Raw genomic sequence first — 27615 nt, forward strand, 5'->3', positions numbered from 1 at the left:
GTCCGGAGTGTCTGGAGTGGCTGGAGGGTGTCCGAGTGTCCGAGTGTCCATAGCGTGTCCCCAGTGTGTCCCTGCCGTGTCTGTGTGTCCGAGTGTCCTTAGCACGTCCGTGTCCGTGTGTCCATGTGTCCATAGTGTGTCTGTGTCCGTGTGTCCAAGCGTCTGAGTGTCCCTAGCGTGTCCCTAGCGTGTCCCTAGCGTGTCTGTGTGTCCGTGCCGTGTCGGTAGCGTGTCCTTACCGTGTCCATGTGTCTGTAGAGTGTCTGTGTCCGTGTCCGTGTGTCTGTAGCGTGTCTGTGTGTCGGTAGCGTGTCCCCAGCATGTCCAAGCCGTGTCCTTAGCGTGTCCCCAGCGTGTCCCCAGCGTGTCCTTAGCGTGTCGGTAGCGTGTCCTTAGCGTGTCCTTAGCGTGTGTTCCCGTGTGCGCTCTCAGGCTGTGAGGCGCCGCTGCGGCCCCGGGAGGGGGCGGTGCCCGAGGGGCCGGTGCTGGAGGCGCTGCTGAGCGCGGAGACCCCGGAGCCGCCCGAGGAGCCGCCCCCGGACGCGCCGGTCAGTGCCCGCTGTCTGTCTGTCTGTGTGCGTGTGTCTGTGTGTCCGTCTGTCCGTCTGTCTGTCTGTCCGTGTCTGTCTGTGTGTCTGTCTGTGTCCGTGTGTGTGTCTGTGTGTCTGTGTGTGTGTGTGTGTGTGTGTGTGTCTGTGCGTGTGTCTGTGTGTGTGTCTGTGTGTCTGTGTGTCCGTGTGTGTGTCCGTGTGTGTGTGTGTGTGTGTGTGTGTGTGTGTGTGTGTCCGTCTGTCTGTCTGTGTGTGTGTGTGTGCCTGTCTGTGTGTGTGTCTGTGTGTATGTGCATGTGTGTGTCCGTCTGTCTGTCTGTCTGTCTGTGTCCGCGTGTCTGTCCGTGTGTCCGTCCATGTGTGTGTCTGTGTGTCTGTCTGTGTCTGTCTGTCTGTCCGTGTGTGTGTCTGTGTCTGTGTGTCCGTGTGTCTGTGTGTCTGTCTGTCTGTCTGTCTGTGTGTCCGTGTGTCCGTGTGTCTGTGTGTCTGTGTGTCTGTCTGTCTGTCTGTCTGTGTGTGTCTGTGTCTGTGCGTCCGTCTGTCTGTCTGTCTGTGTGTCCGTGTGTCTGTCTGTGTGTGTGTCTGTCTGTCTGTGTGTGTCCGTGTGTCTGTGCGTCCGTCTGTCTGTGTGTCTGTGTGTGTCCGTGTGTGTGTCCGTCTGTCTGTGTGTCCGTCTGTCTGTCTGTCCGTGTGTCTGTCTGTCCATCCGTGTGTGTGTCCGTGTGTCTGTGTGTGTGTCTGTGTGTGTGTCTGTGCGTCCGTCTGTCCGTGTGTCTGTGTGTGTGTGTCTGTGTGTATGTGCGTGTGTGTGTCCGTCTGTCTGTGTGTCTGTGTGTCCGTCTGTCCGTCTGTCCATCTTTCCGTGTGTCCGTGTGTCCGTGTGTGCATGTGTGCCCGTCTGCGTGTGTCTGTCTGTCCGTGTGTGTGTCTGTGTGTCTGTGTGTCCGTCTGTCTGTCCATGTGTGTGTCCGTGTGTCTGTGCGTCCGTCTGTCCGTGTGTCCGTGTGTCTGTGTGTCTGTGTGTGTGTCTGTGTCTGTGTGTCTGTCCGTGTGTGTGTCTGTGTGTCTGTCTGTGTCTGTGTGTCCGTCTGTCCGTGTGTCTGTCCGTGTGTGCGTCCGTCCGTCTGTCCGTGTGTGTGCCCGTCTGTGCGTGCGTCTGTCTGTCTGTGTGTCCGTGTGTCTGTGTGTGTGTGTGTGTCTGTGTGTCCGTGTGTGTGTCTGTCTGTGTGTGTGTGTGTGTCTGTGTGTCCGTGTGTGTGTGTGTCTGTGTGTCCGTGTGTGTGTCTGTGTGTGTGTGTGTGTCTGTGTGTGTGTGTGTGTCTGTGTGTGTGTGTGTGTCTGTGTGTCCGTGTGTGTGTGTGTCTGTGTGTGTGTGTGTGTCTGTGTGTGTGTGTGTGTCTGTGTGTCCGTGTGTGTGTGTGTCTGTGTGTGTGTGTGTGTCTGTGTGTCCGTGTGTGTGTCTGTCTGTGTGTGTGTGTGTGTCTGTGTGTCCGTGTGTGTGTGTGTCTGTGTGTGTGTGTGTGTCTGTGTGTCCGTGTGTGTGTGTGTCTGTGTGTGTGTGTGTGTCTGTGTGTGTGTGTGTGTCTGTGTGTCCGTGTGTGTGTGTGTCTGTGTGTGTGTGTGTGTCTGTGTGTCCGTGTGTGTGTGTGTCTGTGTGTCCGTGTGTGTGTCTGTGTGTGTGTGTCTGTGTGTGTGTGTGTGTCTGTGTGTGTGTGTGTGTCTGTGTGTCCGTGTGTGTGTGTGTCTGTGTGTGTGTGTGTGTCTGTGTGTGTGTGTGTGTCTGTGTGTCCGTGTGTGTGTGTGTCTGTGTGTGTGTGTGTGTCTGTGTGTGTGTGTGTGTCTGTGTGTCCGTGTGTGTGTGTGTCTGTGTGTGTGTGTGTGTCTGTGTGTGTCTGTGTGTGTGTGTGTGTGTGTCTGTGTCTGTGTGTCTGTGTGTGTGTGTGTGTCTGTGTGTCTGTGTGTGTGTGTCCGTCTGTCTGTCTGTGTCTGTGTGTGTGTCCGTCTGTCTGTCTGTCCGTGTGTGTGTGTCCATCTGTCTGTCTGTGTCTGTGTGTGTCTGTGTGTGTGTGTGTGTCTGTCTGTCTGTGTGTCCGTCTGTCTGTCTGTGTGTGTGTGTCTGTGTGTGTGTCTGTGTCTCCGTGTGTCTGTGTGTGTGTGTGTGTCTGTCTGTGTGTCCGTCTGTGTGTCCGTGTGTCCGTGTGTGTCTGTGTGTGTCCGTCTATCCATGTGTCTGTGTGTCTGTCCGTGTGTCCGTCTGTCCGTTGTGTCCATGTGTCCGTCTGTCCGTGTGTGCGCGCGTGTCTGTCTGCCTGTGTCTGTGTGTCCGTCTGTCCGTCTGTCTGTCCGTGTGTCTGTCCATGTGTGTCTGTGTGTGTCTGTGTGTCCATCCATCCATCCATCCGTGTCTGTCTGTGTCTGTCTGTCTGTCTGTCCATGCGTCTGTCTGTGCATCTGTCTGTGTGTCCGTGCGTCCGTCTGTCCGTGTGTCCGTGTGTCCGTGTGTCCGTGTGTCTGTGTCTCTGTCCGTGTCTGTCTGTCTGTCTGTCTGTGTGTCCGTCTGTCCATCCATGTGTCTGTCTGTCCGTCCGTGTGTCCGTCTGTGCGTGTGTGTGTCCATCTGTCCGTGCGTCCGTCTGTGTGCCCATCCGTGTGTCTGTCCGTGTGTCCGTCCGTCTGTCCGTCTGTGTGTCTGTGTGTCCATCTGTCCGTCCATCTGTGCATCTGTCCGTGTGCGCGTCTGTCCGTCTGTGTGTCCGTGTGTCTGTCCATGTGTCCGTGTGTCCGTCCATCTGTCTGTCCATGTGTCCGTGTGTCTGTCCATGTGTGTCCATGTGTCCATCCGTCCGTCCGTGTGTCCGTGTGTCTGTCTCTCCATGTGTCCGTGTGTGTCCATGTGTGTCCATGTGTCCGTCCATGTGTCTGTGTGTCTGTCTGTCTGTCCGTGTGTGTCCATGTGTCCATGTGTGTCCGTCTGTGTGTCCGTCTGTGTGTCCGTCTGTCCGTGCGTCCATCCGTCTGTCTGCCTGTCCGTGTGTCTGTCTGTCTGTCTGTGTCCACGTGTGTCCATGTGTGTCCATCTGTCCGTCTGTCCGTCTGTCTGTGTGTCTGTCTGTGTGTGTCCGTCTGTCCATGTGTTCGTGTGTCTGTCTGTCCGTCTGTCCATCCACCAGTCCAATTCCCCCAAGTTTCCCCCAAAATCCCCAAATCCTGATTTCCCTGAATTTCTCCAAAATCCTCCAAAATCCCAAAATTCCCCCCAAATCCCAAATATTCCCCCCAAAATCCCAATTTTACCCCAAAATCCCTGATTTCCCCCCAAATCCCAAATTCCAACAAAATCCCTGATTTCCCTGGATTTCCCCAAATCCCTGAATTTCCCCCAAATCCCCCTTTTCCCCCCAAATCCCCATTTTTCCCCATTTTCCCCCATCCCGATTTCCCCATTTTCCCCCAAAATCCCCGTTTTTCCCCCCAAAATCCCAATTTCACATTTTTCCCCCAAATCCCCGTTTTTCCCCATTTTTCCCCCAATCCCGATTTCCCCATTTTTCCCTGTTTTCCCCCCAATCCCCGTTTTTTCCCCGTTTTTCCCTGTTTTTTCCTCATTTTTTCCCCATTTTCCCCCGTTTTTTCCTGTTTTTCCCTGTTTTTTCCCCAATTTCCCAATTTCCCCATTTTCCCCCCCGTGTTTTTCCCCGTTTTTCCCCATTTTTTCCCCAATTTCCCTGTTTTTCCCCGTTTTCCCCCCCATCCCAATTTCCTTGATTTCCCCGTTTTTTCCCTGTTTTTCCCCATTTTTCCCCGTGTTTTTTCCCCGTTTTTCCCCGTGGTTTTCCCCCGTGTTTTTCCCCGTGGTTTTTCCCCCATTTTTCCCCGTGTTTTTTCCCCGTTTTTTCCCATTTTTCCCCTTTTTTTCCCCGTGTTTTTCCCCGTTTTTCCCCGATTTTCCCGATTTTGCCGTTTTCCCCCCAAATCCCAATTTCCCCGTTTTTCCCCCCAAATCCCTGAATTTCCCCCCCAAGTCCCAATTTCCCTGTTTTTCCCCCCAAATCCCCGTTTTTTCCCGTTTTTCCCCGTTTTTCCCCGTTTTTCTCCACAAAATCCCAATTTCCCCGTTTTTTCCCCAAAATCCCGATTTCCCCATTTTTCCCCATTTTTCCCCCCCAATCCCGATTTCCCCATTTTTCCCCCCAAATCCCCATTTTTCCCCCAATCCCTGAATTTCCCCCCCCAATCCCGATTTCCCGTTTTCCCCCCCCAATCCCGATTTCCCCATTTTTTCCATTTTCCCCCGTTTTTCCCCGATTTTTCCCGATTTTGCCGTTTTTTCCCCCAAATCCCGATTTCCCTGTCTTTCCCCCCAATCCCGATTTCCCCATTTTTTCCCCCAAATCCCTGAATTCCCCCCCAAATCCCGATTTCCCCGTTTTCCCCCCCAATCCCGATTTCCCCATTTTTCCCCATTTTCCCCCGTTTCCCCCCCGTTTTTCCCCGATTTTCCCGATTTTGCCGTTTTTGCCCCCAGAAGGCGCCGCCCCCCGAGTTCCCGCACGAGCCCGAGGGGGAGGAGCCGGACGAGGAAACCCCGAGGGGGCGAAAGAACCGGGCCCGGGGCAAGGTGGGCACACGGACACACGGACACGGGGGGGGACAGGGACAGACGGACACGGGAATGGACAGGGACACACGGACACACGGACACGGGGGGGGACAGGGACACACGGACACGGGGATGGACACACGGACACGAGGGGACAGGGACAGACGGACACACGGACACGGGGACAGGGACAGACGGACACGGGGAATGGACACGGGGATGGACAGGGACAGACGGACACGGGGACACACGGACATGAGGGGGGACACGGGGACGGACACACGGACACGGGGACACGGGGACGGACACGGGGAGAGATGGACACAGGGATGGACACGGAGATGGACACGGGGATGGACAGACATGGGGTCACATAGATGGACAGACGGACACACGGACACGGATGGACATACGGACACGGGGACGGACACAGCAAGGGACACACGGACACGGGGAGAGGGGGACAGACGGACACACGGACACACGGACACAGGGGGACAGGGACAGACAGACGGACACGGGACACGGGGATGGACACAGGGACATGGGGACACAGGACAGACGGACACGGACATGAGAGGGGACAGACAGATGGACACGGGGAGGGACACATGGACACACGGACACGGGACATGGGGACAGGGGGACAGGGGACACGGGGACGGACACGGGGACACGGGGAGGGACACAGGGATGGACACGGGGATGGACGGACGGACACAGGGACACGGGGACAGACGGACACGGGGATGGACACACGGACACGGACATGAGGGGGGACCAGACAGATGGACATGGGGACAGGGGGACACGGGGATGGACACGGGGGATGGACACACGGACACGGGGACAGGGGGACAGGGGGATGGACGGACACGGGGATGGACACAGCAAGGGACACACGGACATGGGGACACGGGACAGGGGGATGGACACGGGGACGGACACACGGACACACGGACACGGGGACACGGGGATGGACGGGACACAGCAATGGACACACGGACAGAAGGACAGACGGATGGACAGGGGGACACGAGGATGGACGGAGAGACGGACAGATGGACATGCGGACGGACAGACACACAGACACACCCACGGACACACGGACACACCCACGGACACACGGACACAGGGACAGACGGACACGGGGATGGACACACCAGACGCAGGGACGGACACAGCAAGGGACACACGGACATGGGGCCGGACACGGGGACAGACAGACGGACGACACGGGGACGCAGGACGGACGGACGGACACAGCAAGGGACACATGGACACACGGACACACGGACGCACGGACGGACGGACGGAGGGACAGGGGGGACACGGGGATGGACGGACAGATGGACGGACAAGGGACAGACGAGGGGACGGACAGGGGGATGGACAGGCAGACAGCCGGACACGCGGACAGCTGGACAGACAGGCAGACAGCCGGACAGGCAGCTGGACAGATGGACAGCTGGGCAGCCGAATAGCTGGACGGACAGACAGACAGACGGGCAGCGGGATGGCCGGACAGACAGACAGACAGTGGGACATGTGGGCATTGGGACAGAGGGACAGACGGACAGTTGGGCAGATAGCCAGACAGACAGACGGACAGCCGGACAGCTGGATGGACAGACAGACAGATGGGCAGCAGGGTGGCCAGACAGACGGACAGTGGGACAGCTGGGCAGACAGACGGACGGACAGCCGGACATGTGGGCATTGGGACATTGGGACAGACGGGCAGCGGGCTGGCCGGCAGACGGACGGACAGGCAGACGGACGGACAGGCAGATGGACAGTTGGGCAGATAGCCAGACAGACAGATGGACAGATGGACAGCCGGACATTGCGGACAGCTGGACAGGCAGACAGGCAGCTGGGCAGCGGATGGCTGGACAGACAGACAGACGGACAGCCGGACATGTGGGCATTGGGACATTGGGACAGAGGGACAGACGGACGTGTGGGCAAACAAACGGACGGACAGCCGGACAACTGGACACGTGGGCATTGGGACAGTTGGGGCAGTGGGGCAGCCGGGCAGACAGACAGACGGACATACAGACAGACGGACAGACATTCAGGCGGACAGAGAGACGGACAGACAGACAGACAAGCAGCTGGACAGACGGACAGTGGGACAGCTGGGCAGACGGACGGACGGACGGACAGCCGGGCATGTGGGCATTGGGGCAGTTGGGGCAGCTGGGGCAGACGGGCAGCGGGCTGGCCGGGCAGACGGACGGACAGATGGACATACAGACATACAGACGGACAGACAGACAGATGGACAGACAGACGGACATACGGACAGACGGACAGACAGACGGACAGACGGACAGACAGCCGTGCGTGTCCCCGCAGGCGTACGGGCTGGTGATGAAGAGGAGGGTGGACGCGGTGCTGGAGGAGAGGGACAAACCCTACGTGTGCGACAGTGAGAAACGGGGGGACACGGGGGGACAGGGGGATTTTGGGGGGTTTGGGGTCGGGTTTTGGGGTCCCTGGGCCAATTTTGGGGTTTTTTTGGGGTCCCTGTTCTGGTTTGGGGGGGGGTTTGGGGGCGTTTTGGGGGCTGCGGGTTCTGGTTTTTGGGGTCCCTGGGCCAATTTTGGGGGGGGTTTAGGGGTCCCTGGGCCAATTTTGGGGGGTTTGGGGTCGGGTTTTGGGGTCTCTGTGCCAATTTTGGGGAGGTTTTGGGGTCCCTGTTCTGGTTTTGGGGGGGGTTTGGGGTCGGCTTTTGGGGGGGGTTGTGGTTTTTGGGGAGGTTTTGGGGGGTTTGGGTTCTGGTTTTGGGGTCCATGCCCGGTTTTGGGTCCCTGTGCCAATTTTGGATCCTGTTTGGGGGAGTTTGGGGTCGAGTTTTGGGGTCCCTGGGACAATTTTGGGGGGTTCGGGGTCGGGTTTTGGGGTCCCTGGGACAATTTTGGGGAGGTTTTGGGCTCCCTGTTCTGGTTTTTGGGGGGTTTCGGGTCGGGTTTTGGGGTCCCTGTCCTGGCTTTGGGGGGATTTGGGGTCTGGTTTTGGGGGATTTTGGGGGATTTGGGGAGGTTTTGGGGGTCCCTGGGCCAACTTTGGGGCTTTTTGGGGTCTGGTTTTGGGGTCCCTGTGCCAATTTTGGGGGGTTTGGGTCTGGTTTTGGGGTCCCTGGGCCAATTTTGGGATTTTTTGGGGGTTTTTTGGGGTCCCTGTCCTGGCTTTGGGGTCCATGCCCTCATTTGGGGTCTGGTTTTGGGGTCCCTTGTGCAAACTTTGGGTTTTTTGGGGGTCCCTGTCCTGGTTTTGGGGTCCCTGTTCTGGTTTGGGGGGGTTTTGGGGAGAATTTGGGGGGTTGGGGTCTGGTTTTGGGGGCATTTAGGGGATTTGGAGGATTTTTGGGGAGGTGTTGAGGGGTTTGGGGTCTGGTTTTGGGGTCCTTGCCCTGTTTTTTGGGGTCCCTGTGCCAATTTTGGATCCCGTTTGGGGGAGTTTGGGGTCGAGTTTTGGGGTCCCTGAGTCAATTTTGGGGGTTTTTTTGGGGTCCCTGTCCTGTTTTTGGGGAGGTTTTGGGCTCCCTGGGCCAATTTTGGGGCTTTTTGGGGTCTGGTTTTGGGTCCCGGTGCCAATTTTTGGGTTTTTTTTGGGGTTTTTTTGGGGTCCCTGTTCTGGTTTTGGGGTCCCTGTTCTGGTTTTGGGGGGGTTTCAGGGGATTTTGGGGGCGGGTTTTGGGGGGGCTTTTGTGGTTTTTGGGGAGGTTTTGAGGGGTTTGGGGTCGGGTTTTGGGGTCCCGGTGCCATTTTGGGGAGGTTTTGGGGGTCCCTGTGCCGAGTTTGGGGTTTTTGGGCTCGGCTTTTGGGGTCCCTGTGCCAATTTTGGGGGCTTTTGGGGGGGTTTTTTGGGGTCCCGGTGCGATTTTGGGGTTTTTTTTGGGGTTTTTTGGGGTCCGGTGCCGATTTTGGGTTTTTTGGGGGTTTTTTTTGGGGGGTTTTTGGGGTCCCTGTTCCATTTTTTGGTGGTTTTTGGGGCTCCCTGATCCAGTTTTTGGGTGTTGGGGGTCCTTGGACCCCACTGAGTGACCACTGACCATGAGTGACCACTGACCATGAGTGACCGCTCAGAGCACTGAGTGACCACTCGGACCCCACGGAGTGACCACTGACCATGAGTGACCACTCACTCTGAGTGACCACTGACCATGAGTGACCACTCACTCTGAGTGACCACTCGGACACTGAGTGACCGGTCACTCCAAGTGACCACTGACCTGAGTGACCCCTCACACACCGAGTGACCGCTGGCTCTGAGTGACCATTCAGACTTGGCCCCAGTAACTGCTCGGACACTGAGTGACCACTGACCTGAGTGACCACTGACCATGAGTGACCACTGACACTGAGTGACCACTGGACACTGAGTGACCACTCGGACACTGAATGACCACTGACCATGAGTGACCACTGGACACTGAGTGACCACTCGGACACTGAATGACTGCTTACCTCAAGTGACCACTCAGATACCGAGTGACCGCTGAGACCCTGAGTGACCACTGAGCTGCAGTGACCACTGAGACACTGAGTGACCACTGAGACACTGAGTGACCACTGACCCTGAGTGACCGCTGACCATTAGTGACCACTGAGCCACAGTGACCGTTCAGATACCGAGTGACCCCTCAGCCCCAAGTGACCACTGACCCCGAGTGACCGCTCACCCCAAGTGACCATTCAGACACTGAGTGACCACTGCCCCCAAATGACCCCTTAGACACTGAGTGACCACTGACCATGGGTGACCACTCAGCCCCGAGTGACCATTAGGTGCTGGACACCGAGTGACCGCTGACCTGAGTGACCACTGACCATGAGTAACCACTGACCATTCACACACTGAGTGACCATGAGTGACCCTGAGTGACCATTGTGACCCTGAGTGACCATGAGTGACCCTGAGTGACCCTGAGTGACCCTGAGTGACCATTGTGACCCTGAGTGACCCTGGGTGACCCTGAGTGACCCTGAGTGACCATTGTGTGACCATTGTGACCATGAGTGACCCTGAGTGACCCTGAGTGACCCTGAGTGACCATTGTGTGACCATTGTGACCATGAGTGACCACTGACCATGAGTGACCCTGAGTGACCACTGACCCTGAGTGACCCTGAGTGACCCTGAGTGACCCTGGGTGACCCTGAGTGACCCTGAGTGACCCTGAGTGACCCTGGGTGACCATGAGTGACCCTGAGTGACCATTGTGACCATTGTGACATTGTGACCCTGAGTGACCATTGTCCATTGTTCTGTGTCCATTCTATCCCCAGTCTGTGGGAAGCGCTATAAGAACCGCCCCGGTCTCAGTTACCATTACAGCCACACCCACTGACCCTGAGTGACCCTGAGTGACCCTGAGTGACCCTGAGTGACCATTGTGACCATTCTGTGACCATTCTGTCCCCTCTCTGTCCCTGCAGTTTGTGGGAAGCGCTATAAGAACCGGCCCGGTCTCAGTTACCATTACAGCCACACCCACTGACCCTGAGTGACCCTGAGTGACCCTGAGTGACCATTGTGACCATGAGTGACCATGGTGACCATGAGTGACCATTGTGACCATGAGTGACCATTGTGACCATGAGTGACCCTAAGTGACCCTGAGTGACCCTGAGTGACCATTGTGACCATTGTGACCCTGAGTGACCCTGAGTGACCCTGAGTGACCTGGGTGACCCTGAGTGACCCCAAGTGACCATTGTGTCCCCTTCTCTATCCCTGCAGTCTGTGGGAAGCGCTATAAGAACCGCCCGGGGCTCAGTTACCATTACAGCCACACCCACTGACCCTGAGTGACCCTGAGTGACCCTGAGTGACCCTGAGTGACCCTGAGTGACCCTGAGTGACCATTGTGACCATTGTGACCATTGTGTCCCCTCTCTGTCCCCTCTCTGTCCCCAGTCTGTGGGAAGCGCTATAAGAACCGGCCTGGCCTCAGTTACCATTACAGCCACACCCACTGACCCTGAGTGACCCTGAGTGACCCCGAGTGACCCTGAGTGACCCCGAGTGACCCCGAGTGACCCTGAGTGACCCCGAGTGACCATTGTCCATTGTTCTGTGTCCATTCTGTGTCCCCAGTTTGCGGGAAGCGCTATAAGAACCGGCCGGGGCTCAGTTACCATTACAGCACACCCACTGACCCTGAGTGACCCTGAGTGACCCTGAGTGACCATTGTGACCCTGAGTGACCCTGAGTGACCATTGTCCATTGTTCTCTGTCCATTCTGTGTCCCTGCAGTCTGCGGGAAGCGCTATAAGAACCGCCCCCGGCCTCAGTTACCATTACAGCCACACCCACTGACCCTGAGTGACCCTGAGTGACCCTGAGTGACCATTGTGACCATTGTCCATTGTTCTGTGTCCATTCTATCCCCAGTTTGCGGGAAGCGCTATAAGAACCGCCCCGGCCTCAGTTACCATTACAGCCACACCCACTGACCCTGAGTGACCCTGAGTGACCCTGAGTGACCTGAGTGACCTGAGTGACCATTGTGACCATTGTGTGTCCCCTCTCTATCCCTGCAGTTTGTGGAAGCGCTATAAGAACCGGCCCGGGCTCAGTTACCATTACAGCCACACCCACCTGGCCTGAGTGACCCTGAGTGACCCTGAGTGACCCTGAGTGACCCTGAGTGACCCCGAGTGACCCTGAGTGACCATTGTCCATTGTTCTGTGTCCATTCTATCCCCAGTTTGCGGGAAGCGCTATAAGAACCGCCCTGGGCTCAGTTACCATTACAGCCACACCCACTGACCCTGAGTGACCCTGAGTGACCCTGAGTGACCCTGAGTGACGTACCATGAGTGACCCTGAGTGACCCTGAGTGACCATTGTCCATTGTTCTGTGTCCATTCTATCCCCAGTTTGCGGGAAGCGCTATAAGAACCGGCCCGGCCTCAGTTACCATTACAGCCACACCCACTGACCCTGAGTGACCCTGAGTGACCCTGAGTGACCCTGAGTGACCCTGGGTGACCATTGTGTCCCCTCTGTGTCCCTGCAGTCTGTGGGAAGCGCTATAAGAACCGGCCTGGCCTCAGTTACCATTACAGCCACACCCACTGACCCTGAGTGACCCTGAGTGACCCTGAGTGACCCTGAGTGACCATTGTGACCATTGTCCATTGTTCTGTGTCCCCAGTTTGTGGGAAGCGCTATAAGAACCGCCCCGGGCTCAGTTACCATTACAGCCACACCCACCTGGCGAGGAGGAAGGGGAGGAGCCGGGGGGGGGCGCGGGGCCCCCGCGCAGGAACCACCACAGGCGTGAGGGGGGAGGGGCAACGGGGGGGAGGGGCTTGGGGTTGGGGGCGGGGCGTTTGGGGGGGGTTTGGGGGGGGTTTGGGGGGATTTTGGGGGGGGTTTGGGGGGGTTTGGGGGGGATTTTGGGGGGGGTTTGGGGGGGGTTGGGAGGGGGTCTGGGAGGGTTTTGGGGGGATTTTGGGGGATTTGGGGGGTTTTGGGGAGGATTTGGGGGGTCTGGGAGGGTTTTGGGGGTGGTTGGGAGGGGGTTTGGGGGGGTTTGGGGAGGGTTTGGGGGGAGTTTTGGGGAGTTTCGGGGGGGATTTTGGGGGGGTTGGGGGGATTTTGGGGAGGGTTTTGGGGGGATTTGGGGAGGGTTTGGGGGAGTTTTGGGGGGGTCTGTGCTGTTTTGGGAGAGTTTTAGGGGGGGTTGGCGGGGGTTTGGGGGGGTTTGGGGAGGGTTTGGGGGGTTGGGAGGGAGTTTGGGGGGGATTTTGGGGGGATTTTGGGAGGTTCGGGGGGGGTTTTGAGGGGGATTTGGGGAGGTTTGGGGAGGGTCTGTGCTGGTTTGGGAGGGATCTGGGACGATTTTGGGGGGGTTTGGGGGGGGGTTTGGGGGAGTTTTGTGGGGTTTGGGGGGGCTTTTGGGGCGTTTTGGGGGTTTGAGATGGGTTTGGGGAGGATTTCGGGAGGTTCGGGGGGGTTTGGGGAGATTTGGGGGGTTTCAGGGGTTTGAGGGGGTTTGGGGGGGATTTTGGGGGGGTTTGGGGAGGTTTGGGGGGGTTTGAGGTGGGTTTGGGGGAGGGTTTCAGGGGGTTTGGAGGGGATTTGGGGGGTCTAGGATGGTTTTGGGGGGGTTGAGGAGGTTTAGGGGGGATTTGGGGAGGTTTGGGGGGTTTGAGGTGGGTCTGTGCTGGTTTGGGGGGGTTTGGGGAGGGTTTTGGGGGGTTGGGAGGGAGTTTGGGGGGATTTTGGGGGGATTTGGGGAGGTTCGGGGGGGTTGGGGAGGGGATTTGGGGAGGTTTGGGGGGGTTTGGGGAGTTTGGGGGGGGGGGTTGGGGTGGTTTTGGGGGGTTTGGGGAGGTTTTGAGGCGGTTTGAGGGGGATTTGGAGGAATTTGGGGACTTCGCTCCCCTTTTTGGGGATCTCTGGGCTGGTTTTGGGGGGCGTTGGGAGAGATTTGGGTGGGGGGTCTGTGCTGATTTTTGGGGGGTTCTGGGGGCCTCTGGGGGGGTTTTGGGGGGGTCTGTGCTGGTTTTGGGGGGTGTTGGGGAGAGTTTGGGGGGGCTCTGGGTTGGGTTTGGGGGCGTCTGGGGTGGGTTTGGGGGGTTTGAGGGGGATTTGGGGGAATTTGGGTGAGTTTGGGGGGCTTTGGTCCATTTTTGGGGCTCTCTGGTGGTTTTGGGGGGTTCTGGGGTGTTTTTGGGGTATCTGGGCTGGTTTTGGGGGTTTTTGGGGGGTTTTTGGGGTCTCTCTGCTGGTTTGGGGGGATTTGGGGGGGTTTTGGGGTCTCTGTGCTGGTTTTGGGGTTGTTTTGGGGGGTTTTTTTTTGGGGTCTCTGGGCTGGTTTTGGGGTTGTTTTTTTTTTGGGGGGCTTCACCCCATTTTTGCGCCTTCCCCTCCCTCAGAGTTTTACAAAGAATTGAACTGGGCCCCCGAAAACCAGCGCAGGAACACAGGTACCCCAAAATCACCCAAATTCACCCCAAATTCACCCAAATTCACCCCAAAATCACCCCAAAATCACCCCAAAATCACCCAATTCACCCCAAATTCACCCCAAAATCACCCAAAATCACCCCAAATTCACCCCAAAATCACCCAAATTCACCCCAAATCACCCCAAATTCACCACAAAACGCCCAAATTCACCCCAAATTCACCCCAAAATCACCCAAATTCACCCCAAATTCACCCAAAATGCCCAAATTCACCCCAAATTCACCCCAAAAATCACCCCAAATGCCCAAATTCACCCCAAAATTCACCCCAAATTCACCCCAAAACGCCAAATTCACCCAAAATGCCCAAATTCACCCCAAATTCACCACAAATGCCCCAAATTTACACCAAATTCCCCAAATTCACCCAAAACGCCCCAGATTCACCCCAAACTCAACCCAAAATCCCCCAAAATGCCCCAAATTCACCCCAAAATGCCCCAAACTCAACCCAAAATACCTCAGAGCTCCCCAAAATCCCCCAAATTCACCCCAAACTCTCCCCCAAAATGCCCCAAATTCACCCTGAAATTCACCCCAAAATCCCCCAAACTCAACCCAAAATCCCTAAAATCCACACAAAATCCTCCCCATCCACCCCAAAATCCCCCAAATTCACCCGAAAATCACCCCAAAAATTCCCCAAACTCAACCCAAAACACCCCAAAATTCACCCCAAAATACCCCAGAGCTCCCCAAAATGCCCCAAATTCACCACAAACTCTCCCCAAATTCCCCCCAATTTACCCCTAAAATGCCCCAAATTCACCCCAAATTCACCCAAAGGGCCCCAAATTTACCCCAAAATCCCCACATTCACCCCAAAATGCCCCAAATTCGCCCCAAATTCACCCCAAAAATCCCCCAAACTCACCCGAAATAATCCCCACATTCACCCCCAAATGCCCCAAATTCACCCCAAATTCACCTGAATTCACCCAAAAAATCCCCCAAATTCACCCCAAAAATCCCCCAAATTCACCTGAAATTCACCCCAAAATCCCCCAAATTCACCCCAAATTCACCCCAAACTCTCCCCAAAATCCCCCAAATTCACCCAAAATCCCCCAAAGCAGCTCCTGGTGGAATTTTGGGGCGGTTTTGGGCATTTTTTTGGGGGGATTTGGGGGATTTTTTTTGGGGTCCCTCCCCCAGATTTTGGGGTTTCTTTGGGGGAACTTCAAGAGATTTTGGGGTTTTTTTGGGGGAGGATTTTTGGGGTGATTTTGGGGGTTTTATTTGGGTTTTTTTTGGGTTTTTTTGTGGGGTTTTTGTTGTTTGTTTGTTTTTGGGGGTTTTGGGGTTTTTTGTGGATTTTTTGTGGATTTTTTTTGGGGTCCCTCCCCCAGATTTTGGGGTTTCTCAGGGAACCTCAGGAGATTTTGGGGTTTTTTTGGGGGAGGGATTTTGGGGTTTTTTGGGGGTTTTTTGGTGGGTTTTTTGTTTGTTTTTTGGGTTTTTGTGGTTTTTTGGGGCATTTTTTGGGTTCCCTCCCCCACATTTTGGGGTTTCTTTGGGGAAACTTCAGGAGATTTTGGGATTTTTTTGGGGAGGATTTTTGAGGTGATTTTTTTGGGTTTTTTTGTGGTTTTTTTTTTTTTTGTTTGGGTTTTTTTTTTTGTTTTGTTTTGTTTTGTTTTGGGGATTTTTTGGGATTTTTTTGGGGTCCCTCTCCCACATTTTGGGGGTCTCTGGGTGTTTTCTTTGGGGAACTTCAGGACATTTTGGGGTTTTTTGGGAGGATTTTTGGGGTGATTTTTTTGGGGTTTTTTTGAGGTTTTTTGTGGGGTTTTTTGTTTGTTTTTTTTTTCGGGGGGCCTTTTTTTTGGGGGATTTTTTCTTTCATTTTTTTGGGGTCCCTCTCCCACATTTCGGGGTTCTCTGGGAGGTTTCTTTGGGGGAACCTCAGGACATTTTGGAGCTTTTTAGGGAGGGTTTTTTTTTGGTTTTTTTGCCCTTTTTTTTGCATCTTGATTTGGTGTTTTTTCTTTATTTTTTTGGGGATTTTTCAGGTTCTTTTTCCCGGGATTTTTTCCAGGTTATTTTTTGGGCCCCCCCCCACATTTCGGGTTCTCTGGGCGGTTTCTTTGGGGGAACCTCAGGAGATTTTGGGGTTTTTTTGGGGAGGATTTTTGGGGTGATTTTTTGTTTTTTGGGGTTTTTTTAAGGTTTTCTGTGGTTTTTTTTGTTTGGTTTTTTTTGGGGGTTTTTTTTGTGTATTTTTGGGGCATTTTTTTTGGGGTCCCTCCCCCAGATTTTGGGGTTCTCTCGAGGGGTTTCTTTGGGTGAACCTCAGGAGATTTTGGGGTTTTTTTTAGGTGGGGACGCTTTTTTTTTTGGTTTTTCGGGCATTTCTTGAATCTTTATTTCTTTGTTTTTTTGTGATTTTTTGGGACTTTTTTCCCGGGATTTTTCCAGGTTATTTTTTCGGGGTCCCCCCCACATTTCGGGGTCACCCCCCCACCTCCCCCTTTTTTTTTTTATTTTTTTTAGGCCGCCCCGCCCCCCCGCGGGCCCCCCCCCGAGGGTCCCTGCGATTTCTGCACGGGGGGGAGCGCGGGCCCGGGGCAGCGAGGAGCAGCTGATAGCGTGTGCGGATTGTGGGAGGGCAGGTGGGACATTGGGGACATTGGGGACATCATTGGGGACACTGGGGAGCAGCTGATAGCGTGTGCGGATTGTGGGAGGGCAGGTGGGACATTGGGGACATTGGGGACATTGGGGACATTGGGGAGCAGCTGATAGCGTGTGCAGACTGTGGGAGGGCAGGTGGGGACATTGGGGACATCATTGGGGACATTGGGGACATTGGGGACATTGGGGACATCATTGGGGACATTGGGGACATTGGGGACATTGGGGAGCAGCTGATAGCGTGTGCGGATTGTGGAGGGCAGGTGGGGACAGCAATGGGGACATTGGGGACATCATTGGGGACATTGGGGAGCAGCTGATAGCGTGTGCAGATTGTGGGAGGGCAGGTGGGACATTGGGGACATCATTGGGGACATCATTGGGGACATTGGGGACATCATTGGGGGACATTGGGGACATCATTGGGGACATTGGGGACATTGGGGACATCATTGGGGACATTGGGGACATTGGGGAGCAGCTGATAGCGTGTGCAGACTGTGGGAGGGCAGGTGGGGACATTGGGGACATCATTGGGGAACATTGGGGAGCAGCTGATAGCGTGTGCGGATTGTGGGAGGGCAGGTGGGACATTGGGGACATTAATGGGGACATTGGGGACATTGGGACATCATTGGGGAGCAGCTGATAGCGTGTGCAGACTGTGGAGGGCAGGTGGGGACATTGGGGACATTGGGGACATTAATGGGGACATTGGGACATTGAGGACATTGGGGAGCAGCTGATAGCGTGTGCGGATTGTGGGAGGGCAGGTGGGGACATTGGGGACATCATTGGGGACATCATTGGGGACATTGGGGACATCATTGGGACATTGGGGACATTGGGACATTGGGGACATCATTGGGGACATTGGGGACATCATTGGGGACATCATTGGGGAGCAGCTGATAGCGTGTGCGGATTGTGGAGGGCAGGTGGGACATTGGGGACATTGGGGACATCATTGGGGACAGTGGGGACATTGGGGGGACATTGGGGACATTGGGACCCCTTCCCCAAATTCAGGACCCTCAGGGACCCCAGAATCGTCTCCAAATCCCCAAAATCCTCCCCAAAATCCTCCCCATTGGGGACATCAATGGGGACATCAATGGGGACATTGGGACGTTATTGGGGACATTGGAGGGAAAGGGGACATTGGGGACATCAATGGGGACATTGGGGGGACATTGGGGGGATTGGGACATTTATGGGGACATTGTGGGGGTTGGGGGACATCCCTGGGGACATTGGGGGGGGTTGGGGACATTGGGGATATCAGTGGGGTCATTGGGGACATCAATGGGGACACTGGGGGACATTGGGGACATCAATGGGGACATCAATGGGGACATTGGGGACACTGGGGACACTGGGGGGATTTGGGACATCAATGGGGCCATTGGGGGGACCCTGGGACACCAATGGGGCCGTTGGGGCCGCGCTGGGGGTGGATTTTGGGCTGATTTGGGGTGAATTTGGGGCCCGGTGCCCCCAGGCCACCCCTCGTGCCTGCAGTTCTCGCTGGCCATGGCGGCGGCGGCGCGCTCGTACCGCTGGCAGTGCATCGAGTGCAAGTCCTGCAGCCTCTGCGGCACGGCCGAGAACGACGTGAGCGAGCCCCAAAATCACCCCAAAATCAGCCCCAAATCCGACCCAAAATCCCCCAGATCTGCCCCAAAAATCCCCCAGATCTGACCCAAAATCCGCCCAAAAATCCGACCCAAAATCCCCCAGATCTGCCCCAAAAATCACCCAGATCCGACCCAAAATATGACCCAAAATCACCCCCAGATCCAACCAAAATCACCCAGACCCGACCCAAAATCATCCCCAAAATCACCCCCAGATCTGACCAAAATCTGACACAAAATCACCCCAGATCTGACCCAAAATCCACCCAAATCTACCCCCAAATCATCCCCAAAATCCACCCAGATCTGCCCAAAATGCACCCAAATCCGCCCCAAAATCCACAAAAAATCCACCCCAAAATCCCCCAGATCCGCCCCAAAATCCGACCCAAAATCCCCCAGATCTGACCCAAAATCCACCCCAAAATCCGACCCAAAATCCCCCAGATCTGACCCAAAATCTGCCCAAAAATCGACCCAAAATCACCCAGATCTGACCCAAAATCACCCCAAAATCATCCCAAAATCACCCCCAAAATCCACCCAGATCTGCCCAAAATCCAACACAAAATCATCCCCAAAATCCACCCCAAAATCACCAGATCTGACCCAAAATCACCTCAAAATCACCCCCAAAATCATCCCCAAAATCACCCCCAAATCAGCCCAAAATCACCCCAAAATCAGCCCATCAGCCCCAAAATCCTCCCCAAATCCACCCAAATCCACCCAAAAATCCGCCCCAAAATCACCCAGATCCGACCCAAAATCCACACAAATCCACCCCAAAATCATCCCCAAAATCACCCAGATCCACCACAAAATCACCCAGATCTGACCCAAAATCACCCCCAAAATCAGCCCCAAAATCCACCCAGATCTGCCCCAAAATCCACACAAAATCACCCAGATCGGACCCAAAATCACCCCAAAATCATCCCAAAATCCAACCAAAATCACCCCAAAATCAGCCCAAAATCACCCCCAAAATCAGCCCCAAAATCAGCCCCAAAATCACCCCAAAATCAGCCCAAAATCAGCCAAAGTCAGCCCCAAAATCCACCCAGATCTGACCCAAAATCAGCCCAAAATCACACCCAAAATCAGCCCCAAAATCACCCCAAAATCCGACCCAAAATCACCCCAAAATCAGCCCAAAATCACCCCAAAATCCACCCAGATCTGCCCCAAAATCAGCCCAAAATCAACCCAAAATCACCTCAAAATCAGCCCCAAATCCGACCCAAAATCACCCCAAAATCAGCCCCAAATCCGACCCAAAATCAGCCCCAAATCACCCCAAAATCACCCCAAAATCACCCCAAAATCACCCCCAAAATCAGCCCCAAATCAGCCCAAAATCAGCCCAAAATCCACCCAGATCTGCCCCAAAATCCTCCACAAAATCCACCCAAATCCACCCTAAAATCCTCCCAAAAATGACCCAGATCTGACCCCAAAATCCACCAAAAATCGACCCAAAATCACCCAGATCCGACCCAAAATCCACACAAATCCACCCCAAAATCATCCCCAAAATCACCCAGATCTGACCCAAAATCAGCCCCAAAATCATCCCCAAAATCTCCCAGATCTGACCCAAAATATGACCCAAAATCACCCAGATCTGACCCAAAATCCACCCAAATCCATCCCAAAATCCGACCCAAAATCACCTCCAAAATCACCCCCAGATCTGACCCAAAATCCCCCAGATCCGACCCAAAATCACCCAGATCTGACCCAAAATCATCCCCAAAATCAGCCCAAAATCAGCCCCAAATCAGCCCCAAATTCAGCCCAAAATCAGCCCCAGATCTGACCCAAAATCACCCCAAAATCAGCCTGAAATCAGCCCAAAATCACCCCCAAAATCAGCCCAAAATCAGCCCAAATCAGCCCAAAATCAGCCCAAAATCAGCCCCAAAATCAGCCCCAAAATCAGCCCCAGATCTGCCCCAAAATCAGCCCAAAATCACCCCCAAAATCCACCCCAAAATCAGCCGAAATCAGCCCAAAATCAGCCCCAAAATCAGCCCCAAAATCAGCCCAAAATCCACCCAGATCCGCCCCAAAATCCTCCACAAAATCCACCCAAATCCACCCTAAAATCCTCCCAAAAATGACCCAGATCCGACCCAAAATCTGCCCAAAAATCCGACCCAAAATCCACACAAATCCACCCCAAAATCATCCCCAAAATCATCCAGATCCGACACAAAATCCACCCCAAAATCCCACAGATCCGCCCCAAAATCACCCAAATCCGCCCCAAAATCCACACAAAATCCACCCCAAAATCCACCAGATCCGACCCAAAATCCACCCAAATCCGCCCCAAAATCCACACAAAATCCACCCCAAAATCACCCTCAAAATCAGCCCAAAATCCTCCCAAAAATCACCCCAAAAATCAGCCCCAGATCGGACCCAAAATCACCCCAAAATCACCGCCAAAATCACCCCAAAATCAGCCCCAAAATCACCCTCAAAATCCGACCCAAAATCACCCCAAAATCCGACCCAAATCGGACCTAAAATCACCCCAAAATCACCCCAAAATCCACCCAGATCTGCCCCAAAATCAGCCCCAAATCAGCCCCAAAATCAGCCCCAAAATCCACCCAGATCTGCCCCAAAATCAGCCCGAAATCACCCCAAAATCAGCCCAAAATCCACCCCAAATCTGCCCAAAATGCACCCAAAAATCAACATTTTCCCTACCAAAATCCGTGGTTTTTTGCTCCAAAAATCCCCATTTTTCCCCAAAAAATCCCATTTTTTCCCCAAAATCCCCATTTCTCCCCAATTCCATTTTCCCAAAATCCCTATTTTTGTTTTTGCCCAAAATCCCCATTTTTCGCCCCATCCCAGGAGCAGCTGCTGTTCTGTGACCATTGTGACCGTGGGTACCACAAATTCTCTTTATTTGATTTTTCCCCCAAAATCCCCATTTTCCCCAAATTCCATTTTTGCCCAAAATCTATTTTTTTTTTCCCAAAATCGGCGTTTTTTGCCCCAAAATCCCAGAAGTTTTTCCCCAAAAATCAACATTTCCCCACCAAAAATCCGCGGGTTTTTCCCCCCAAAATCCCCATTTTTCCCCAAATTCCATTTTCCCCAAATCCCGTTTATTTTTTTTGCCCAAAATCCCCATTTTCCCAATATCCATGTTATGTTTTTGCCCAAAATTGGCGTTTTTTGCCCCAAAATCCTGGAGTGTTTTTCCCCAAAATCCCCATTTTTTCCCCAAAAATCGATGTTTTTCCCCCCAAAAATCCCCATTTTTCCCCAAAAAATCCCATTTTTTTCCCCAAAATCCCCATATTTTCCCCAATTCCCCATTTTCCCAAAATCCCCTTTTTTGTTTTTGCCCAAAATCCCCATTTTTGTTTTTGCCCAAAATCCCCATTTTTCCCCCCAAATTCAGGAGCAGCTGCTGTTCTGTGACGATTGTGACCGCGGGTACCACAAATTCTCTTTATTTGATTTTTCCCCAAAATCCCCATTTTTCCCCCAAATTCCATTTTCCCATTTTCCCAATGTTATGTTTTTACCCAAAATCAGCATTTTTTGCCCCAAAAATCCCCATTTTCCCCACCAAAATCCCATTTTTTTTCCCCAAAAATCGACGTTTTTCCCTCCAAAAATCCCCATTTTTCCCCAAAAAATCCCATTTTTCCCCCAAAATCCCCCTTTTTCCCTATCCCCATTTTTCCCCAAAATCCTATTTTTGTTTTTTGCCCAAATTTTGGGTTTTTTGCCCCACTCCAGGAGCAGCTGCTGTTCTGTGACCATTGTGACCCGCGGGTACCACAAATTCTCTTCATTTGATTTTTCCCCCCAAAATCCCCAATTTCTCCCCAAATTCCATTTTTTCCCAAAATCCCTGCTATTATTTTGCCCAAAATCGCTGGTTTTTCCCCCAAAATCCCAGAAGTTTTTCCCCAAAAATTGACATTTCCCCCCCCCCAAAATCGACATTTTTCCCCCCAAAAATCGACATTTTCCCCACCAGAATCCTGGGTTTTTTCCCCCAAATTCCATTTTTCCCAAAATCTATTTTTATTTTTTCCCCAAAATTCCCATTTTTCCCCCCAAAATCTCCTTTTTTTCCCCCAAAAATGGACATTTTTCCCTCCAAAAATTCAATTTTTTTCCCCCAAAAATCACGGTTTTTTGCCCAAAATCCCCATTTTTTCCCCCAAAATCCCCATATTTTTCCTATTTCCCATTTTTCCCCAAATCCCTATTTTTGTTTTTGCCCAAATTTGGGGTTTTTCGCCCAAATCAGGAGCAGCTGCTGTTCTGTGACGATTGTGACCGTGGGTACCACAAATTCTCTTTATTTGATTTTTCCCCAAAATCCCCATTTTTCCCCCAAATTCCCATTTTCCCATTTTCCCAATGTTATGTTTTTGCCCAAAATCAGCATTTTTTGCCCCAAAAATCGACATTTTTTCCCCACAAAATCCCATTTTTTTCCCCAAAAATCGACGTTTTTCCCTCCAAAAAATCCCCATTTTTCCCCCAAAAAATCCCATTTTTTCCCCCAAACTCCGGGTTTTTCCCCAAATCCCATTTTCCCAAAACCCCATATTTTTGTTTTTTGCCCAAATTTTGGGTTTTTTCGCCCCAAATCAGGAGCAGCTGCTGTTTCTGTGACGATTGTGACCGTGGGTACCACATGTACTGCCTGAGCCCGCCCATGGCCGAGCCCCCCGAGGGTAAAAATGGGGAATTTGGGCAAATTTGGGACTTTTTGGGCATTTCTGGGCATTTTGGGATTTTTGGGGATTTTTTGGGGGATTTTTTGAGGGGTTTTGGGGGGGTTTTTTTAGGGATTTTTTTGATTTTTTTTAGGATTTTTTGTGAGAATTTGGGGGGATTTTTTGGAATTTTTTGGGGATTTTTTTGGGATTTTCAGGGGATTTTGGGGCATTTTTGGGGCATTTGGGGATTTTTTGGGGATTTTTTGGGGATATTTGGGGGATTTGGGGTGGTTTTAGGGGGATTTTTGGGGGAATTTTTTGGGGGGGATTTTGGGGAAAATTTGGGGGATTTTGGGGAGGATTTGGGGGATTTTTGGTATTTTTTGGGAGTATTGGGGATTTTTGGGAGATTTTGGGGGGGATTTTGGGATTTTTGGGGGATTTGGAGGGTTTTAGGGGGATTTTTTGGATTTTTTTTTTACTTTTTGGGGGGATTTTGGGGTGGTTTTAGAGGGATTTTGGGGGATTTTTTGAAGGAATTTTGGGGGGATTTTGGGGAGATTGGGGGATTTTGGGGATTATTGGATTTTTTTGGGGAATTTTGGGGAGGATTTGGGGGATTTGGAATTTTCAGGGGATTTTGGGGGGCATTTTTGGGGAGATTTTGGGATTTTTGGGGATTTTGGGGACTTTGTTTTGATTTTGGGTGGATTTTTGGGGGAAATTTGGGGAGATTTGGATTTTTTGGGAGATTTTGGGGTTTTGGGGGGATTTTTGGGGATTTTTGGGGAATTTTGGGATTTTTTGCAGGGATTTTTTTGAGGGGTTTTGGGGGGATTTGGGGTGGTTTTAGGGGGATTTTGGGGGATTTTTTGGGGATTTTTTGGATTTTAGGGGGATTTGAGGTGGTTTTAGGGGGATTTTTGGGGGGGATTTGGGATTTTTTGGGGAATTTTTTGAGGGGTTTCGGGAGATTTTGGGGGATTTTTTTGATTTTTGGGGGATTTTTGGGCATTTTTTGGGTCTTTTGGGAGATTTGGGGATTTTTTGGGGGGAGTTGTTGGGGATTTTCTGGGGATTTTGGGGAGGATTTGGGGACATTTGGGGTGGGTTTAGAGGGATTTTTTTGGGGATATTTGGGGATTTTTTGGGGATTTTTTGGAGATTTTGGGGGATTTTTGGGGAGCATTTGGGGGATTTGGGGTGGGTTTAGGGGGATTTTTTAGGGATTTTGGAGGAAATTGGGGATTTTTAGGGGATTTTTAGGGGATTTTTAGGGGATTTGGGATGGTTTTAGGGGATTTTTGGGGGATTTTGGGGGCATTTCTTGCATTTTGGGGTAATTTTTGGGATTTTTTGGAGATTTTTGAGGGGTTTTAGGGGGATTTTTGGGGATTTTTTTGATTTTTGGGGGATTTTTTGGGGATTTGTGGGGGATTTTGGGAGCATTTGGGGTGTTTTAAGGGGATTTTTGGGGAGGTTTTTTGGGGATTTTTGGGGAGGTTTTTTGGGGATTTTTGGGGGGATTTTGGGAGTATTTGGGGTGGTTTTAAGGGGATTTTTGGGGATTTTCAGGGGATTTTTGGTGGGCATTTTTGGGGAGCATTTGGGGGATTTGGGGTGGTTTTTAGAGGGAATTTTGGGGGGATTTTTGGGGTAGTTTTTGAGGGGTTTCAGGGGAATTTGGGCAAATTTGGCATTTTTGGGGATTTTGGGATTTTTTGGGGTTTTTTTGAGGGGTTTCAGGGGGATTTTGGGGGGGATTTTTTTGATTTTTGGGGGATTTTTAGGGGGGGATATTGAGGGGATTTTTTTGGTTTTGGGGGGGAATTTTTTGGGGATTTTTGGGCGGATTTTTTGGGGATTTTTGGGCGTTTGGGATTTTTGGGTGGTTTTAGAGGGATTTCGGGAGGATTTTAGGTGGATTTTGGGGGTATTTTGGGGGGGATTTGTGATGGATTTATGCCAATTTCCCCCCACCATCATTTTGGGCTGAAATCCGGCGTTTTTTGGCTCGCAGGGAGCTGGAGCTGCCACCTGTGCCTGAGGCAGCTGAAGGAAAAGGCCTCGGCCTTCATCACCTCACTTAGGGGGGACCCCAAAACCTCCCCGGAAAAACCCCGAAAATGACGAAAAAAACCCCGAAAATGACGAAAAAACCCCAAAAATGACAAAAAAACCCCAAACCCTCCCCAAAAAAAACAAAAAAACAAAAACCTCGAAAAGCCATAAAAGAGCTGGGGGGGGAGGGGAAGTTCCATGAGGGGAGGGGGCGGGGCCACGGAGCGTTGCATGATGGGAAAATTGGGGGGGGGGGCCTCAAACCCCGCGTGGATTTTTGGGTTTTTTTTGGGGTTTTTTGGGGGTTTTTTTTGGGGGGGGTTTTTTGGGGGGTTTTGGTGTTTGTTAATGGGGTTTTTTTTTGGGGGGGGGAGGGGTTTTTGGGGTCTCCCCCCCCACCCCAAATTTTGGGGTCCCCCCCCCCCCGCCGTGGTGTCGTGGTCGGTTCTGTGCTGTGGTGTCCGTGCAGTAAAATTGGGGGCGCCCCCGCCTCCCCCCCAAACCCAGAGTGAGCAGAGAACGGATTTGGGGGAAATCGGGGGAATTTGGGAAAATTGGGGAGAAATTGGGGTGAAATTGGGGAGTTTGGGGAGAAATTCAGGGAATTTGGGGGAAAATTGGGGGAAATTGGGAAAATTTGGGGGAAATTGGGGTGAAATTGGGGAGATATTGGGGAGAAATTGGGGGAATTTGGGGAGAAATTCAGGAAAATTGGGAAATTTGGGGAGAAAATTGGGGGAATTGGGAAAAATCAGGGAATTTGGGGTGAAATTGGGGAGAAATTGGGGGAATTTGGGGGAGAAATTGGGGGATTTTGGGGAAAAAATTGGGGGAATTTGGGGTGGAATTGGGGGAAATTGGGGAGAATTCGGGGATTGGGGAGAATTTGGGAAAATTCAGGGAATTTGGGTGAATTGGTGGGAAATTGGGGAGTTTGGGGAGAAATTTGGGGAAAAATTCGGGGAATTTGGGGACGGAGAGGGGCAGGAATTGGGGAGAAATTGGGGGAAATTGGGGTGAAGTTGGGGGAAATTGGGGGGAATTTGGGGGGAACCAGGTTGTTTGGGAGAAATTTGGGGAGAAATTGGGGGAATTTGGGGGGAATTTGAGGAGAAATTGGGAGAAATTGGGGGCAAAATGTGGGGAATTTGGGGAGGGGGAAGGGGCGGGAAATTGGGAAGAAATTGGGGGAATTTGGGAAAAAGTGGGGGAGTTTGGGGAGCAATTCAGGGAATTTGGGGAGAAAATTGGGGAATTTTTGGCAAAATTTGGGGAATTTGGGGAGAAATTGGGGGGAATTTGGGAGAAAATCGGGGAGAATTTGGGGGGAAATTGGGGGAAAATTTGGGGAATTTGGGGAGGGGGAAGGGGCGAGAATTTGGGAAGAAATTGGGGGATTTGGGGAAAAAATTGGGAATTTGGCAGAAATCCGGGGATTTTGGGGAGAAAATCGGGGAATCTCGGGGGAAATTTTGGGGAGAAATTGGGGGAGTTTGGGGAGAAATTGTGGAATTTGGGGCAAAGTTTGGGGATTTTGGGGGGGAATTTGGGGTGAAATTGGGGAATTTGGGGAGAAATTTGGGGAAATTGGGGGGAAATTCAGGAAATTTGGGAGAAATTGGGGGATTTTGGGGAGGAATTCGGAAATTTGGGGAGAAATTGGGGGAGTTTGGGGAGAAATCGGGGGAAATTTGGGGGAATCTGGGGAGAATTGGATGAAAATCCGTGGAATTTGGGGGGAATTTGAGGAGAAATTGGGGGAATTGGGGGCAAAATTTGGGCATTTGGGGAGAGGGAAGGGGCGGGAATTTGGGGAAAAATTGGGAAGAAATTGGGGGAGTTTGGGCCAAAATTGGGGATTTGGGGAAAAATTGGGGGAAAATCGGGGAATTTGGGGAGAATTTGGGGAAAAATTGGGGGAGTTTGGGGGGAAATTTGGGAGAAATTGGGGAGAAAATTGGGGAATTTCGGAAATTGGGGGAGATATTGGGGAATTTGGGGAAAAATTGGGGAATTTGGCAGAAATCCGGGGATTTTGGGGACAAAATCTGTGAATTTTGGGGAGAATTTGGGGGGAAATTGGGGAGAAATTGGGGGATTTTAGGGAAAAATTGGGGAATTTGCAGAAATCCGGGGATTTTGGGGAGAAAATCGGGGAATTTTGGGGGGAATTTTGGAGAAATTGGGGGAGTTTGGGGAGAAATTGGGGGAATTTGGGGCAAAATTTGGAGGAATTTGGGAGAAATTAGAGGAGTTTGGTGAGAAAAAATTGGGGTGAAATTGGGGGAATTTGGGAGGGGAGGGGCGGGAATTTGGGGAGGGGGAGGGGCAAGAAGGAACCGGAAACTGGGAGGGAAACGCCCAAAATTTGGGGCAAAAGCCCCAAAATTGCCCCAAAACGGCCCCAAAATGGAGCAGAACCC

At 52.5% G+C, this 27615-nt stretch overlaps 1 protein-coding gene across 1 annotated transcript in view; it reads left to right on the forward strand.

The window, feature by feature from the left end:
- The window catches only part of LOC143696537 (zinc finger protein neuro-d4-like), a 40054-nt gene extending 14708 nt beyond the window's left edge, over positions 1 to 25346 (forward strand). The window contains 13 exon segments of the mRNA XM_077193063.1: positions 433 to 548; positions 5077 to 5169; positions 7516 to 7588; positions 12327 to 12386; positions 12389 to 12451; positions 14056 to 14106; positions 16642 to 16658; positions 16660 to 16695; positions 16697 to 16760; positions 18284 to 18396; positions 21850 to 21861; positions 23077 to 23146; positions 25152 to 25346. Coding sequence (XP_077049178.1) covers positions 433 to 548; positions 5077 to 5169; positions 7516 to 7588; positions 12327 to 12386; positions 12389 to 12451; positions 14056 to 14106; positions 16642 to 16658; positions 16660 to 16695; positions 16697 to 16760; positions 18284 to 18396; positions 21850 to 21861; positions 23077 to 23146; positions 25152 to 25261 — 878 coding nt within the window. The 3' untranslated portion in view covers positions 25262 to 25346.
- Positions 25347 to 27615: the final 2269 nt, after the last annotated feature.

The sequence above is a fragment of the Agelaius phoeniceus genome, chromosome 36 (assembly GCF_051311805.1).
Source record: "Agelaius phoeniceus isolate bAgePho1 chromosome 36, bAgePho1.hap1, whole genome shotgun sequence".
Classification (NCBI taxonomy): domain Eukaryota; kingdom Metazoa; phylum Chordata; class Aves; order Passeriformes; family Icteridae; genus Agelaius; species Agelaius phoeniceus.